This window comes from Lampetra fluviatilis, chromosome 22, assembly GCF_964198595.1.
Source record: "Lampetra fluviatilis chromosome 22, kcLamFluv1.1, whole genome shotgun sequence".
Lineage (NCBI taxonomy): Eukaryota > Metazoa > Chordata > Hyperoartia > Petromyzontiformes > Petromyzontidae > Lampetra > Lampetra fluviatilis.
The window spans coordinates 7,982,596-8,000,376 of record NC_136296.1 but is presented as its reverse complement, the minus strand read 5'-3'; the positions used below and the strand labels follow the sequence as shown (position 1 = coordinate 8,000,376).

At 49.6% G+C, this 17,781-nt stretch overlaps 1 protein-coding gene across 8 annotated transcripts in view; it reads left to right on the top strand.

Moving 5' to 3' along the window:
- LOC144938492 (phospholipase ABHD3-like) overlaps positions 1 to 17,781 on the top strand; it is a 53,926-nt gene that overhangs the window by 21,771 nt on the left and 14,374 nt on the right. For all 8 annotated transcript variants that reach the window (XR_013637851.1, XM_078866357.1, XM_078866358.1 and 5 more), the window contains 7 exons: positions 5,753 to 5,913; positions 7,575 to 7,799; positions 8,747 to 8,792; positions 11,096 to 11,208; positions 12,914 to 13,087; positions 13,709 to 13,757; positions 15,899 to 16,064. Coding sequence is in view for 7 of the 8 variants with exons in the window: in XM_078866357.1 (XP_078722483.1) it covers positions 5,753 to 5,913; positions 7,575 to 7,799; positions 8,747 to 8,792; positions 11,096 to 11,208; positions 12,914 to 13,087; positions 13,709 to 13,757; positions 15,899 to 16,064 (934 nt within the window). In the remaining variant the exon portion in view is untranslated. The remainder of the gene's footprint in view (positions 1 to 5,752; positions 5,914 to 7,574; positions 7,800 to 8,746; positions 8,793 to 11,095; positions 11,209 to 12,913; positions 13,088 to 13,708; positions 13,758 to 15,898; positions 16,065 to 17,781) is intronic.

The window sequence follows — 17,781 nt, the reverse complement described above, 5'->3', positions numbered from 1 at the left end:
AGAATTATATTATTTTATTACGTTTTGTTTTTATTATTTTATTACTTCCCTTCTACGTGACTTTACCGAAAGAACCAAGAAGATGAATCCCTGCAGTCACGAAAGCTTTAAATCGAGATTTGACGATTATTGAGATATTAGTTTCGCAGTACATTGGGAATTGTATTTTTACCTTTAGTTACTTTTGGCTTAGATCGCGTGGGTGTAATGTGCATTTTCAGCTAAACCCTCCACCACCTGACAGAGCCAATCAAGTTATCACGTGGGCAATTATGCCAGTTGATTTGGTGTTTCAGTAAACTGGACTGTAAACCAAAAGTAACTACCGTAATTGTGAATAATTCGATTTAAAGCTTTCGTGACTGCAGGGATTCATCTTCTTGGTTCCTTCGGTAAAGTCATGTAGAATGGAAATAATAAAATAAGTTAAAAAAGCATAAGAAATACCTTATTATTTTATTATGTTGTATTTTTATTATTTTATTATTTCCATTCTACGTGACTTTACCGAAAGAACCAAGAAGATGTGAATCATTGCTAGCCCGACTTCACATTTATATTGTATTCACGCAGGAATGCAGATTACAAAGATGTCCTTTAACTGTGGCTCACTCAGCATAAGCCTGCCATAAGCCCTTCTAATCATGACAATCTTTAACGCTTATAATGCACACCGCTGCCCGCTGCACATACATACTTCAAATATTCGTAAAGCTACGATTATGATGATTTGTTCTACTTACGATGGCATCAATCACTCCAAAAGCCATTCTGAAAAAACACTAATTTTATGATTTATAGAGGACAACTTTTCTTATACGCAAACCTATTACCCAGAAATTCTACTATCCACGGAAGCTGTATGGTCCACACAAAAAAATCCTATCATCTGGAGCCCTATTCTTCAAATTACCCACGATTATCTGTAATTTTTTCCTGCAGCTAAGTGGAGTAAAATTGTGGGTAACCCCGCGGATAATGGGATTCAAAATATCGATCCCGCACAACTCCGTGGATAAGAGACGTTCTCTTGTAGCCTTTTAGTGGCAACTGTATTTCATGTAATTTGTTATTTCATACATATTTTTGGTCGGGATAATAAAATACCTGAGCAAACATCATGGGACCTCCTTTGCCAGTACCAAAATATGATAATAGGTTTTTGAGCAAAATAAAATGAGCATCGATAATAATCATAAATAAACAGACGATACGATTACCGTGTGTCTTCTATCGTACGATAAACAAGCATCGTCGGATCATAGGCATGCCTACTTGCCAGTTTGCCCCAGAGGTCGCAACTGGGTACCCGATACCCGTAACCCTACCCGATACCCGGCTACCCGTACCCGGCCGGGTACGGGTAGCCGTTTGCGACCCTGGTGCGGCTGGGTACGGGTAGGCCGTGAGTCACTGGTGAGTAACCGTTCGTCACTCATTTCGGGTAGGGTACGGGTAGGGAACGGGTACCCGTACCCAGCCGGGTACGGGTACCCATTTGCGACCTTGGTGCGGCCGGGTACGGGTAAGGAATCAAAACCCGTTTGCGACCTCTGGTTTGCCCCCAAGGCACCAGATTGCAAGGGGCTGGTGGAATCAATCCCATTACCTCTTGGTGTTGCTGTACAGCTGTTGGCAACGATAGACCTCCACCAATATCCCAGTATTCCATTCGTAGTAGGACCGCCGTGGGTCTCGCCGTTTTCCACGGGGTCCGTGCGTTGGGATGTTTGCTGAGTTCCACTGATCGAGCGTCATTCACGTGTGGTGGGAGGGAAGCTGACGTGCAGCACCCCGGAGAAAACACACGCGCAAACATCGGTACAGATTGAGCCCACAACCCACTTGCTGTACTGCCTTCTCCTGGTCGCCTCACAGCAGCCTCCAAAGGAGGTGCGTACCGCCGCGCCCAGATAAAGCGCAGGCACACTTAGAATAATTACAGGTTTTTAATATGTGTCATCGAGACAAAATATGTTTTGGCTCCATGGGTCTTCTTCAGGATACATCGCGGTTTATCGAGAGAGTCTTGAATGGTCTTGGTAGGTGAGGTTTGCTAGTGGGTGATGTCAGATACAGTACTTACTGGGGTTGCAATGAATTATCAGTATTTGTAACATTTTTGAATGCATACTCTTAGTTCTTTCGATAAAGTCACGTAGGTAAAACAAAAATGAAATTACAATTAATACAAATAAAACAATATTATTCATTTTAATTTCATTCTTTTTTTACCTACGTGACTTTACCGAAAGAACTAAAAGCATGAATCCTTGCAGTCACGAAAGCTTCAAATCTAGAATTTTTGAATGCATTCCAAACGTGAGGGACTGATAATGGAGCAGAACCCTGTGCACCGCCATCTGTACGTGGTGACTTCTAGACACTGATGTATTGTTTGTACAGTATACAGTGAGGGAAAAAAGTATTTGATCCACTGACAAAGAAATGATCAGTCTATAATTTTAATGGTAGTTTTATTTGAACAGTGAGAGACAGAATAACAACAAACAAATCCAGAAAAACGCATGTCAAAAATGTTATAAATTGATTTGCATTTTAATGAGGGAAATAAGTATTTGACCCCTCTGCAAAACATGACTTAGTACTTGGTGGCAAAACCCTTGTTGGCAATCACAGAGGTCAGACGTTTCTTGTAGTTGGCCACCAGGTTTGCACACATCTCAGGAGGGATTTTGTCCCACTCCTCTTTGCAGATCTTCTCCAAGTCATTAAGGTTTCGAGGCTGACGTTTGGCAACTCGAACCTTCAGCTCCCTCCACAGATTTTCCTATAGAGGCCAAGACGGCACACGCATGTGGTCAACACCATGCCCGGCCGCCTTTGCCTCCCCAGTTCTGATGTTTACGCCACGCACCCGGGTACTCATTTGAGGTTGCGTCGACCTCGGGGAGGGCCGGAACCGGTTCAAACTATCCTCCACTGTTATGGGACGTGAGCGGGGATCGAACTCGCATCTCTGCTGGGTTTCGTAGCGCGTTTGGGCCACGCACGCAACGCGGGCCACGCCGTTGTGCTGTACACACGTACGCGTTAAGCACTTTCAAAGCGTAATTGTAAATCCATTTGGCTGCAAATCGCTTAAGGGGCACAATCTCATCGCGGCCAAGCCGACTGTCGCGCATTTACGCGAGCGCGCTGCTTCACGAGCCACGAGGAGCGATGCGCACGGGACGTGGTGAGCGCCCGGGGTGGTCTCCACGCAGCCTGCCTCTTGCACTGCCTGCCCCCCCCAGTCAGGACGGAGGGGGTGGCGAGTCAACTGGCGAATAAAGCTGGGGGTGTGCGTGGTGGGGGTGGTTTAGGGGGTAAGTGGCGGGGGGCGTTGGATGAATGGAGCCCGTGTTTGGTTGAGGCTTTCAGAACAAGGGCAGTGGCTTGTTTGTGGGGAACGTGGGACGCGAGGAGATTGTGATGGAGGCAGATTCAAAAGGCTCGATTAGGGGGGGGGGGGTGGTGTGGGGGTGGGATGATGATTTTTGGGAGCGGTAGCTTAGCGGTTAGCGCGCTGCGCTACAAACCCGGCTACCCGACTCAGATTCCCACTCACGGCTTCCAAAACCAGTGAGGATTATCCGAACCGGTCCTGGACCTACGCTAGATCGATGTGTAAACATAGCCACTGGGGAGACAAAGGCGGCCGGGCATGGTGCTGGCCCTCCCCACCCCCACGCATGCCGTACTGGCCTTTATAGGTGCTGCTACTCGCTAACAGCACTTGCGCCTACAGTCTGTTAATGCCACACAGGGGGATCTTTATCTCTGCTAGGAGCTTCACTCATGAGCAGCGAAGAACTGTGAGGTAGCCGAATGCCTCCAGTGAGTACCTCACGCTTTAATTTTCTCTGCCAGCTTATGAGGCAGGATTGCTACGCCAGTAATCCTACGATTGGTTTATCGTCGTAGTGCGGCGGTGGTGGCTTTGCACGTGGCTGCCTGTAATCCAGCACTGTGGAGGCACCGCACAAATCTCGCGAAACTCCTTTCCCATGGACATTGTATAGGAAAGTTCAGACTCGTATCGTCTGTCCCTTGCGTATGGGATAGAGTGTTGCTCCCTCGCACGAGTGGGTTTTCCCAGAGTGCTGCGGTTTTCCTACTTGTGTACAACACTCAATCGGATGAAAACATCTTAATAGATAGAGGACTCCAGGGAGTTTAGGAAAATGTTTGTGCCAGCTCATCACCTGTTCCGCCTTCACAATAATAATCATCATCATTTCAACTTGCAACGCGCCACACGGCATTCACTCGCTCTCGAAGAGAGAGAACGAGTCAGAGGCGCGAGGATGAACCACAGACGAGCGGAGAAGGCAGCCAAGCAGTGAGCCGTGGCCAAAACCACCACCCTCCCCTCCCCGGAAAGCTCCGACGGTCTGTGGTTCCTCGTGACCGTGAGATGCAATTCGCATGAACGACGCCGTATAAAACTAAATATTATTGTTAGCGGTTACCCAGCCTGTAATTGGCCTGCTATTTAATGGCTATTGACCAATGGTGTGTGTGTGTAATTATGGAACTCGTTATTGATGGCGTGCAAAGTTGCCTGTGTGGCTTAGGGGGGGGGGGGGCGGTGGGGGTAATGGTGTGCCACAGCACAACCCGAATAGGTCCAGAATGATGTTGGGCGGCGGTGATGATCATTCGTGCGGTGGTGAAGATGATGACTTGCATCCCACTGGGATTTGTGCGCACAGCGTTGGTGTACGGTGATTTTTTTCTGCAATATTTTGCTGTCTTTTCTTGGATTTTCTGTTTGCACTTAGTCACATATTCACTTTAAGATGTTTTTTGTTCATGTTTTTGTTTTTTGTTTGTTGCGGTTGCACCCGATTCAAGAGCCGAATGGCTCACAGGGCTATACCTAATAAATGAACTTGAACTTGATGTGTGTACATTGAACATCTTTCGCAGCCAACGCAGCCAACCGTGCTAATCGGAGGTGCGGTGGAAGGACAATAAACTAAACACAAAAAGCAATTCTAAAGAAATGGGTTGATGTAATGATGGCTGCGATGGCGATGTAGTGTGTGTGGGGAGTGGTAGTGTCGCGGTTAGTGCGCTGCGCTACAAACCCGGTAACCCGAGTTCGATTACCGCTCACAGCCACCACTAGTGAAATTAATAAAAGTAATAATAAAAATAACTTTTATTAATTTTGATTTTATTATTTTTTTACCTACGTGACTTTACCGAAACAACCTAAGAGTATGAATCCTTGCAGTCACGAAAGCTTCAAATCTAGAACCACCAGTGAAGATTATCTGAACCGGTTCTGGGCCCCCCTTAGGTCGACTCGGCCTCAAATGAGTACCTGGTGCGGTGTGTAAACATCGCCACTGGGGAGACAAAGACGGCTTACGTAGGTCCCACTCGCTTACAGCAACGGTCTGTTCAGGCTTTGGTGGTGGTGTGTGTGTGTGTGTGCGGTAGTGTAGCGGTTAGCGCGCTGCGCTATGAACCTGGCGACCCGGGTTCGATTCCCGCTCACGGCCAACACCAGTGACGATTATCTGAACCGGTCCTGGGCCTCCCCTAGGTCGACTCAGCCTGAAATGAGTACCTGGTGCGGTGTGTAAACATCGCCACTGGGGAGACAAAGGCGGTCGGGCGTGGCGCTGGCCACCCACCCTCTCGTGTACTGTTCTGGTCTTCATAGGTGCTCGCTAACAGCACTTGCCCCTAGAGTCTGTTAAGGCTATACGGGGGATCTTTATCTTTGTGTGTGCAGAAACCGGTGCTGGAGGCCTCCGTTGGTTTCCGTGCGTTCCTGGAGGCGCACTGCCCGGTTGTAAGCGAGCCCTTCCTGCCCACCGCGTGGTGCTGCAGCGGACGCATCCAGAGCGTGTTGCGCTTCCTGCTCAAGTCCCGCCCGCCCATCTGCTACCGCACGTACGTACGCGCACATGCACCCATGCATGCGGTACTCATTGACCGTTAGTATTGTTGTCATTAGCACTACTACTACTACTGATATACGCTTGTGACTGGTAGGAACCTCCTGGTTACACCAGCCCACACGGGGATTATTGTGTCCGTCCGTCCGTCCGTCGTGCAGCCAAAAATGGGAGAGGTGGGGCTGGGTGGGGAGCAGCTGGTCACCCCGTGGTGCCCTTATAAAACTCAACGTTTAACCTACTCACGCCAGCTTGTGCCCGCCCTCACAGTCGGCCATATTTGCGGAATACACCACGCCGCCGTTGACCCTGGCCATTGACCGAGCAACCCAACGTTCCTACCAGCTCCCTCCGCAAGAATGTGTTTACCCGGGAGAGTCTGGAGGAAATGTGAAGACAGGCCACTGGCCGGCCGAAACGTCGCCAGTTTGTTTTTCTGTCAAAGGATCCTGACGATAATTGTTTTTTTACCCTTTCATCTGGCAAACAAAACTGACACCTTTTTTTTTACAAGAAGTCATGTTTGCATAGACCACAATACCTGCAGTCATAATGCAAACAAAAAACACAACTCTGATAATGTATGCACTGTCCTTGAAATTGATTGGTCCACACCCGAGACAGCTTTCCTTAGAGCCTAGTCTTACATGGTGTTGGACCAGATGACGCCAAAAGGCGCACAACTGAAAGACAATGCACCATCAGAGTATGAGAGCTCTGGGTAAGCATTTACACCATTGGAAAGAAATGTGTCAGTTTTGTTGCCAGATGAAAGGGTAAAAAAACAATTATCATATTTTTTACTGGCAAATGAGGTTCCAATGGTGTAAATGGATCCTGACGAGTTTTCATCGTAAGGCGGGGGGGGGGAGGGACGGTGATGATATGATTGATAGGGAGGCGGTGTTTTATATGATTTGACAATTATTAACACCACTACCATAGCCACCAGCACCTCCATAAAAGCCTCTCAAAACCCTCTGTCAACCTCCGCTAATTGTGAGTTCGCTCGTCCTCTGCTGCTGCTGCCACCATATTTGAGATTCGCCTGCCATCAGTGCTACTGGGTCCCCTGCCTCTACTCAAACGTCGGCTCAACATTTGACACTTTCGGATCGATTGACGTGCAAGCCGAAGTGAGCACGGACCCGATTTAATACGCTGGTCATCCTCTCGGCTGCAGCCATCTCCTCCAACTGTTACTCACCAGTGACTCACGGCCTACCCGTACTCGTACTCGGCCGCACCAGGGTCGCAAACGGGTACCCGTACCCTTACGGGTCCCCCTTTGCGACCCTGGTGCGGCCAGGTATGGGTACGGGTAGGCCGTGAGTCACTGGTGAGTCACTGTTTGTCACTCATTTCCCAACGTCTTGTCTCTTCTCACAATTCAAGTTCCTAGAATCAACCCACCCGCGCCGGCAACATGGCTTCATCCCAGAGGTCGCAATCGGGTACCCGATACCCGTACCCTACCCGATACCCGGCCGGGTACGGGTTGGGTACGGGTACCCGTTTGCAACCCTGGTGCGGCCGGGTACGGGTACGGGTTAAGAATCAAAACGCGTTTGCGATCTCTGGTGTGGGGGTGGGGGGGGGGGTAGAGCTTGAGCGACGTGCAGGCTCCGTCAACGTGCGTCGGCGCTGTGCCCGCAGGGAGGTGCTGGCGACGCCCGACGGAGGGCAGCTCTCCCTCGAGTGGCTTGTCGACGAGGACGGTGACGGCGAAGGCGACGACGGCGGCGAGCGGCGGCAGCGGTGGCAGCCGGCGGGAGGCGAGCTGTCCCGGCCCACGGTGCTGCTGCTGCCGGGCCTGACCAGCAACAGCCGCGAGAACTACGTGCTGCATCTCGTGCAGCAGACCGCCGATCTGGGATACCGGTGAGAATAGGCCGGAGACTGCATGCTCGCGCTCTTCTGCCCCCGCTTGCGATCGCGATTATCGATTTCAATGGAAGTGTGGTTACAACCCCTGTTATCCACGGTCTCGAATTGAACCCAGGTCACGAGGTTCCCAGTGCAGTGCGTGCACAAACCACAACGCCATCCCAAAGACAAAGATCCCTGCGCGTAGCCTTAACAGACTGTTGGGGCGGGTGCTGTTAGCGAGCATCTATGAAGGCTCGCACGTCACGTGAAGGGGGAAAGGTGGCCAGCACCACGCCCGGCCCCCTTTGTCTCCCCAGTGGTGATGTTTACACACCGCACCAGGTGCTCAACGCCATCCCTCCTGCATACGTACAGACGTGCGCGCACACACACACACACAAAGACAAAGATAAAGATCCCCCGTATAGCCTTAACATACTGTAGGGGCAAGTGCTGTTAGCAAGCACCTATGAAGGCCGGAACGGTACACGAGGGGGTGGGTGGCCAGCACCACGCCCGACCGCCTTTGTCTCCCCAGTGGCGATGTTTACACACTGCACCAGGTACTCATTTCAGGCTGAGTCGACCTAGGGGAGGCCCAGGACCGGTTCAGATAATCGTCACTGGTGTTGGCCGTGAGCGGGAATCGAACCCGTGTCTCGGGGTTCATAGCGCAGCGCACTACCGCTCCCCATAACACACACACACTCGCACACGCGCTCATCACTACGTGGCCTTGAATCAATTCCAACGCAATAATTTCCCTTCACGTGAATTATTCCCCTTTAGCCTTGGAAGTCAAGAGGCATGAATCGCAACCGGCTGTTTCTTTAACAACTCCGTTCCGAGCCGTGCCAACTGCTACGATCACCTCTCATTCCGCCAGCGGCGAACGCTTGTGCCCAAGTGCACAGTTGACCTTGCGTTGCCCCTTTCTCCCCCCCCACCACCGCGTGCAGGTGTGCGGTGTTCAACTACCGCGGCTGCGGTGAGGAGGAATTACTGGTGAGTGCCTGACATTACTGCCAGGTTCAGGAGGGGCTCCCGCTTATCGATGGGAATCGGAGCAGCCGACAGAAAAGCCACCACGCTTACGAGGGGGTGGCACTCAGCACTGCCATCTCCTGGCTGCCTCGCAGCACCACGACCCCTTACGAGCAGAGGTCGCAACCGGGTACCCGATACCCGTACCCTACCCGAAACCCGTACCCTACCTGATACCCGGCTACCCGTACCCGGCCGGGTACGGGTACCGGTACCCGTTTGCGAACCTGGTGCGGCCGGGTACGGGTACGGGTAGGCCGTGAGTCACTGGTGAGTTACCGTTTGTCACTCATTTCCCAACGTCTTGTCTCTTCTCACAATTCAAGTTCCTAGAATCAACCCACCCGCGCCTGCAACATGGCTTCATCCCAGAGGTCGCAATTGGGTACTCATACCCGTACCCTACCCGATACCCGGCCGGGTACGGGTAGCCGGGTATCGGGTAGGGTACGGGTTTCGGGTACCCAGTTGCGACCCTGGTGCGGCCGGGTACGGGTAAGGAATCAAAACCCGTTTGCGACCTCTGCTTACGGGTCCTGGTGGTCAACCATCCACGTACTAACAGCTTAGCTTCTGAGGTCAGACAAAATTGGGGGTGGGGGGGGCATGTTGGGTGACTTTGTCACTGTAAAACAACAAAAAATGGCTTTGGCACTTATATGAAAATACTCTGCACCCCAAGACTGAAATATGTCTCAACAAAGGTTCAAAAGACACGATTAGCCTTTGAACATCGGTATATGCAGGCGACGTTAGGAACTGCATGACAAGATGGGGTAAGCAACCGGAAAGTTTAGAATGGCAATTAATGTTGTAGAGAAAGTTTAGCGGAACAAGGAGGTCACGATGAGCGAGTCACCGCTTGAGCAGGTTGCACGGAGGGTAGGTTACCGAGGCGGCAATTTTTAATGGCGCTTCTAAGTCCTGCTTTGTTAGAACAAGTCAACGTTGTCTGCCCGATATTCCCGTGAAATTCCCAGCATCTTCCACATGCCACTCGCTACTGGAATTGGCCAATCAGTGTAGCGCAAGTCCTTCCTGAACAAGTACCTTGAGACTTTAGTGAAACTTTCGTGGAAATTTATAAAGGGCATTATTTATTGTGATTGCTGCACATCTACTGAAAGACCAGGGGCTTCTGGAAATTCAACAGCCAAGAGGAAGACTTTGAGCCAGATGGTGAATACTCCTAGGAGCAGACCTCGCAGATAATAGCCACATGCCAGGCACATATCAACCACCACCCGCTGAAGCTCAAAGCAGTTTGCGTGAAAGGTCCCATGTTCGTGTTTTAATTTAGTCGTGAAAAGTCTTAAGCCATTGAGGACGAGCTTTATCTGTCAGAATTATGTGATCAGTATCTTAGCCACGTATAAATAATCTCCGTATATATAAAAGTCAAAGTTGTGATTATGTGTGTCTGTTCAAAATGTTTGGCGTACTTCCAGAGATGCAACAAACTTGAAATTTGCCATGTGGGTACTTTCCAGACTGTACACCATGCAAACATTATAAAAGTACACCTTTTTGGGGGGGGGGGAGCTCAATAATGCATATATTTTTTGCACGGCAAGTGAGCTGTGACGTCAAATCTGTCATGTGACCCGCGCATGTGGAAGCGTAACGCATTGTAGTGTAGCGGTTAGCGCCACGCCGCGCTACGAACCCGGCTACCCGAGTTCAATTCCCGCTCACGGCCACCACCGGTGACGATTATTTGAACCGGTCCTGGGCCTCCCCTAGGTCGACTCAGCCTCAAACGAGTAACTGGTGTGGTGTGTGAACATCGCCACTGGGGAGACAAAGGCGGCCGGGTGTGGTGAATCCAAGTCCCGGGCGAAGCCGGGTAGTACAGCTAGTATCTTTATAAACGTGACAGGTGCGTTTAGAGTATTTGGCTGCTATAAATTTCCACGCGATAAGCCACTTGGTTGCGCAATCATTTGTGGCCAGGTTGCTGCTGAAAAGGAGCTATGTAGCTCACGCTCAGTGGGCCTTACCTGGTAGAAATAAATAAAAAAATAAATTTAGGTGGTGGAGAGTTAATGACAAGGATTTTGTCATAAAAACCACCACGTGTCCTTACCCAACAACAACAGACGTGGATGATTGCATGGGCAACGAAAACCTCCGTTTGAAATCCACACACTGATCGCATGGAGGTGCCAACCACACGTACAAACAGCCGACGGGATCTGGCAGAAGGAAGGAAGCGACGGTATAACCTGGCATTAAACGCGTGGCTTCCGTGTGGCCTCCCGCAGACGCCGCGCATGTACAGCGCCGCCAACACCGAAGACCTGGAGCTGGTGGTGTTGCACATCCGCGCCCTGTACCCGGACAGCGCCCTGCTCGCCGTCGGCATGTCCATGGGAGGGTAGGGCTCGCCGCGACGCAGCGACGCACAGATTTGGAGATGAGGGCATCTGATAATTGTTTTTTTACCCTTCTATCTGGCAACAAAACTGACACCTTTTTTTTACAAGGAGTCATGTTTGCATAGACCACAATACCTGCAGCCATAATGCAAACAAAAAACATAACTCTGATAATATATGCACTGTCCTTGAAGTTGATTGATCCACACCCGAGACAGCTTTCCTTAGAGCCTAGTCTCACATGGTGTTGGACCAGATGACGCCAAAAGGCGCACAACTCAAAGACAATGTACCATCAGAGTATGAGAGCTCGGGGTAAGCATTTACACCATTGGATTCTCATTTGCCAGTAAAACATATGATAATTGTTTTTTTACCCTTCTATCTGGCAACAAAACTGACACCTTTTTTTTCTAGGCTCGAAGGAAAGCTGTCTCGGGTGTGGACCAATCAACTTCAAGGACAATGCATATATTATCAGAGTTATGTTTTTGGTTTGCATTATGGCTGCAGGTATTGTGGTCTATGCAAACATGACTCCTTGTAAAAAAAGGTGTCAGTTTTGTTGCCAGATAGAAGGGTAAAAAAACAATTATCATATGTTTTACTGGCAAATGAGGTTCCAATGGTGTAAATGAGAGCGTCTGTTTAGGCGGAGAGCCTAAACAGACCGTTGGGGCAAGTGCTGTGAGCGAGCACCTATGAAGGCCAGCATGGTACACGAGGGGGTGGATGGCCAGCACCACCCGTTTTTTCAGTGTTTTTCACCGTGAAGTTGTTTACGGTTTGTCCAGTTTTGTTTGCCCCAATTAGCCTAAATGTAACACCAGCGTATCGTTTGAACGTGATCATTACGCGCGGCCTGCAAGGAATCTATTGAAAGTGGAATGACGCACGAGGTAGCACCGTGTTATTGGCCTTCCCCAGTTATCGCCTTCCTATAAGGGCCATCGCAATATAATTTCAGACGCACACATTCGCAGGGGCAGTGTCCAAAACTCTGCACAGCAAACCAGGCAGTGGAGGTTACGCACGTGGCATGTAATCCAGCCCAGTGGACGCAGCGAGGGTGGGTGGGTCATTGCACAAATGCAGCGAATCTCTATTCCCATGGGCATTAAGGTGCCATACCCCTACTCGTCAGGAGAAGGCGGTATACAGCAAAGTGTGAAATAATATAATCTGTTCCAACTGTACGGGGATAGAGTGTTGCCCCCTCGCATGCGCGAGTTTTCTCCCGAGTGCTCCGGTTTCCTCCCACATGTATGAGCACTCATCAATTGGCTGAAGACATCTTAATATATAGAGGACTGCAAAACGTGGGCAATCGATGTTGTTGCCGGCACGCAGGTTGTCTGTGGTTCCTCAGCGATTGTATGATTCTAATTCCATGAGCGGCGATGCCATATAAAACTAAACATTATTATTACTCTGAAAGATTCGAGAATCCTTTGCAAGACTGCCACCATTGAGGCTTTGCACGACCAATATCCATAATGGAGGGTTTTTTTCTGGGTTAGATGTCGTAAATATTTAGATCGCTTACATTTTTATGCGATCTAACCCAAAGAAAACCTTTATTACAGACGCCACTATCTCCTGCCAATGAATTACATTTCTCTCCGATGTTTTTCTAAATTTTGACCGTCCTCTTTCCTCCCTACCTTTGGACTCGCAACCGTGACCCCTGACCCCCGACCCCAGGATGATGCTGCTGAACTACCTGGCGGCGATGGGGCGGCGCGCGGGCGTGGAGGCGGCGCTCACCGTCTCCGTGCCGTGGGACGCCTTCACGTCGACCGCGTCGCTCGAGACGCCGCTCAACAGCGTGCTCTTCAACCGCGTGCTCACGCACCTGCTCACCGGCGCAGTGCACAGGTGCCCGCCCATCACACCACCAATCACCAACCACCAACCACTAACTAACACCACCACCGACCACCACCACCGACCACCCCCACCACCAACCATCCCCCACCAACCACCAACCACTACCACCACTACCACCAACTACCACCACCAACCACCAGCACCACCAACAACTACCACCACCACCGACCACCACCAACCACCAACCACCAACTACCACCACCACCAACCACCCCCGACCATGCCCAGCACCAACCACCATCACCAACCACCCCCACCACCAACCACCACCACCGGTTACCCCCCACACCAACCACCCCCCTACCAACCACCAACCACCCCCACCACTAGTGACCTGCTTACCTTTCCTATACTTTGCACTTTGTGTCGCTGTTTTTATTTGTTGTTGAAACTGACCATCCCCCCCCCTCTACTGGACATCTGCGGAAAAGAGCTACGTAGCTCATCAGATTCCTCCAGTACTAAAAAAGATTCTGATCCTGACACGGCGCCCCATCGCTCCGCCAAGCATCGCCTCCTGCCGAAGCCCCCCCCTCTCCCGCCCCCCCGCCAGGTCTAACCCTCCGCTCGCCATCAACGTAACGCTGTCTTCCTCGCCGTTGCGCGCAGGCACCGTGAGGTCCTGAAGAAGAGGTACGACGTGGAGCACATCATGAAGGTGCGGACGTCCCGACTCTCGCTCGGGGTCCCGTCATCCACATCCCACCTCCCCCCGACCTCCCACAGCCGACCACTAACACGGCGGCGCTGCTTTCGCTATCCGTTCTCCCGCGCCTCCCGGTCCAGAGCGCATCGCTCTGCTGTTAAGCAGTGGCACCGTGCGATCGCCGTGCGCCGCGTTCCGTTGCGTCGCACGGAGCGTTGCAAACCCGCCGTGTTGTGCGGCGATGGGTTGCACCCATTCTTGGTGCAGGGAAATTGAGTAAAAGCTATTTTTAAATCCTTTGTATTAAGTTCACTTGCTTGCTTGCCTGCGCGCTTACGACCGTGCAAATCTTTTGGTCGTTTTTTAACCCACTTCACGTGTTCCAATCGAGCTGACATTTTGCACACAGACTCGTTGTGCGTGACAATTTATTTTCGTGAAAAAAAAAAATCCAAAATTTTCCACTTTTTAGGAAAAATGTTTTTTCATATTTAATTTAAAATACCAATGTGATAAAAATGAAACTCTTACTCAAGAAAAACAGAAATGAATAATAAAATAAAACCGATGCCACGCATATAAAGGATTTATAGTGAAAAACTTTGTTTTTACGGGTTAATTTTTTGTTGTCAATTTGTTAGCGTTTCTCCCTTGTGATGGGACTTCTCTGTAGGGTGAACATTGAGATTTATAATGGCATGGGGTGACCAATAAGGTCTGACTTGGCCTTTAATAAGGTAGGGCACTGATAAGGGGTTGACATTGCGCAACACATTTGTGCAATGTGTTGCATAGCACCGCATTGGGCTACATTTGCACCTCGTTACACGGTGTGTTTGCACTTCATCGTATGATGATGCGTTGTCGTGTAATGGTGGGGGTTGCATTGCGTAATGTTGGGTGACGTGTTGTTTGGTACTGTGTCGGGGTTGTGTCAATGTCAAGAAAACCCGACCGTTAACAGAAAAATTAGCGAGCAAATAGATTCACCAACACACGCAGGTTTGCAGCATTGCCTGTTCGGAAGCTTGCAGCCTTACCGAGACCTGAATGCGTGGCCATTTGGTCGGTTAGAACCAGCGACTGAAAGAGCTGAGATAACGCGGCTATCCCAACGGGCAGCGGCGAAACAAAGACGCAACTGTAGACGGGTTTCGTCCTCACTAGGACTCATCAGTTACAGTACAGTCATCAACGTTTGCTGCCACCACATGCCTCTGGGAGCCCATACATGGAAAAGGACTTTAGCTTTAGATTTTGGAAACCACATTAACACTTTCCTAGGGCAACGATAATTATTCTGGATAATTGGTCTGGATAATTGGTCTGGATAATTGGTCTGGATAATTAGTCTGGTGGTCTGAAGCTGTTGTGTCTACAATGAGCACCTGTGTGTGCTGTTAAATTTATTTGTTTTTCCAGCCGGCATCAATGTTTCTGTTGTGATTGGCCATCGTTTACAGGTTTGAGATTTTGTGCGGTGGCGAGATGTTAACTACCTCGCCTGGTATACAGGACATCGTGGGTTCGATCTCGACCCTGACGCTTGTACATTTGGAGTTTGCATGTTCTCCCCATGGTCGCGTGGATTTTTCATCGGGTCCTTAGTTTTTTCCCTCCACGTTTAGAAGCATGCATTTAGAGTATTTGGCTGCTATTAAGCTCCACCCCACACCCTCTCGCCCGATGCGGCAACCTCCCCCCCTCTCGGCTCTATATATAAGGACTTGTTTCAGGAGCCTGTTTATAACTCCCACCTGAAGACGGCTGCTTGTGTGGCGATCGAAACGTTGTGATCTATTATGATTTTCCTACCTACGTGACTTTACCGAAAGAACCAAAGAGTATGGATTCCTGCAGTCACGAAAGCTTCAAATCAAGAATGATAAGCCACTTCGTTAAGCTATCTGAAAAAATATCTATATGGCTTTTTGGGCCTTACCTGGTGAAATAAAAAATAATTTAGTTCAATAGTTTTATATCTTCTTGGTTCGTTCGGTAAAGTCACGTAGAAGGGAAGTAATAAAATAATAAAAATAAAACATAATAATTAAATGAAATGGGTCTTGTTCTTGTGTTGAAATGTACGCCGTAGTGATTATATTGCACAACCCCTGCCGTCTCACGGTGCCGCGTGTCCTTCTCGCGTGCAGTCTCGCTCGCTGTGGGAGTACGACGAGCGGCTCATCTCCATCATGTTCGGCTACAGCTCGGTGCGCAGCTACTACCACGACGCGAGCCCCTGCCACAAGCTGCCCGCCGTGCGCGTGCCCGTGCTGTGCCTCAACGCCGCCGACGACCCCCTGTCTCCGGCCAGCGGTAATGTTCACAGCGGTGCTCGCGCCGTCAACTTCGTTGCACCGCCGCCGTCGTCACCGTCGTGATCAACCGGTGACAGTGGTGGCACACACCTGTAGTGGTAGTAATGATAATCGACAGACCTGTTCTTCACCTGATGGACGGCTGCTTGCGTTGTGGCCAAAACGTCGTGAGAATTATTTTATTATGTTTTATTTTTATTATTTTATTACTTCCCTTCTACGTGACTTTACCGAAAGAACCATGAAAATTGTCGCAACTTCTTGGTTCTTTCGGTAAAGTCACGTAGAAGGGAAATAATAAAATAATATTTTTATTATTTTATTCACGTAGAAGGGAAATAATAAACTAATATTTCCATTATTTTATTATTTCCCTTATACGTGACTTTACCGAAAGAACCAAGAAGATGAATCCCTGCAGTCACGAAAGCTTTAAATCAAAATTGTGTAGAGTAAAATGGGGACGTGACGTCAGGTGTGCCGTTCAGTGCGATGACGTCACGTCTCCTAGGGTACTTAAGGGAGACCCCGTGACGAAAGCGGGGTCACTGTGGGAACGGGTAGAGTAAGCAGGGTGAAGAGGGAACCAGGGGTAGAGAGAGGGATCGAGTGGTGAGTCTGGGGAGAAGCCGGTGGTAGCCGTAGAGGTGCTTCTCTCTCCGCTCGGTGGAGTCGGCAGAGTCCACGATCCGACACGAGAGAGAGAGAGACCGGAGCTAGCCGGCAGGGACCCGGACTCAGAGTAGGACCCCTAGCCCCTGGGAGTTGCGTACCCTGTGTAGTATTATTGTAACAGCTTGTAGTGAAGCGCCGTCGCACGGCATTCGCTCGCTGTCGTGGAGAGGGAACGACTCAAGAGGTGCGAGGGACCGCAGGCAGATGGGAAGGCAGTCGCCACGCGGTGAGCTGGCACCCCAAGCTCTGTGGTCCTTTATATATCAATGTGTTTTTGGCCCATTAATCATTTTAACACATCGGGTGATGGCGGGTTTAACGACGCATTTATATATTTACGCGATCTAACCCCAAAAAAAAAAACCTGTGTTATGGATGAAAGCCTACGACGTGTTAAACTAACCAGTTCTTAATTGCAACTGAAAAGAAATATATAAAAAGCAAACAGTTCCGTTTAATGCCTCTACGATAAAGGCTTTTCTGGCATTGCGTAAGTTATCATGGGTATGTGGACAGGCGATAAATCACGGGGCTCTGGAATGAACCTTGAGGATGCGGCTCGTTCGTTGTACATCGTTGTGTTCAATCAATCATTCTTTATTTTACGTGCCAATATCGCTCTCAATAATGTAGCCATCAGAGCACTTTACGACCGAGCAAAGTAAATTGCAACCGGGACGCGAAGTAAAGTGCAACCGGGACGCAACGAGCAGCATGAGAAAGTTAAGTAGTAAATAAAATAACCAAGTAATCAACATTTTTAAATCCTTTATATTAAGTTCGCTTGCTTGCTTGCTTGCATGCTTGCATGCTTGCTTGCGCGCTTACGACCGTGCAAATCTTTCGGTCGTTTTTTAACCCACTTCCCGTGATCAAATCGAGCTGACATTTTGCACACAGACTCGTTGTGCGTGACAATTTATTTTCGTGGAAAAAAAAATTCCTAAATTTTACACTGTTTATGGAATTTTTTTTGAATATTTAATTACCAATTGCTTAATGCTGGCAGACAATCATCTGACCCATAGGTGGCAGCCATC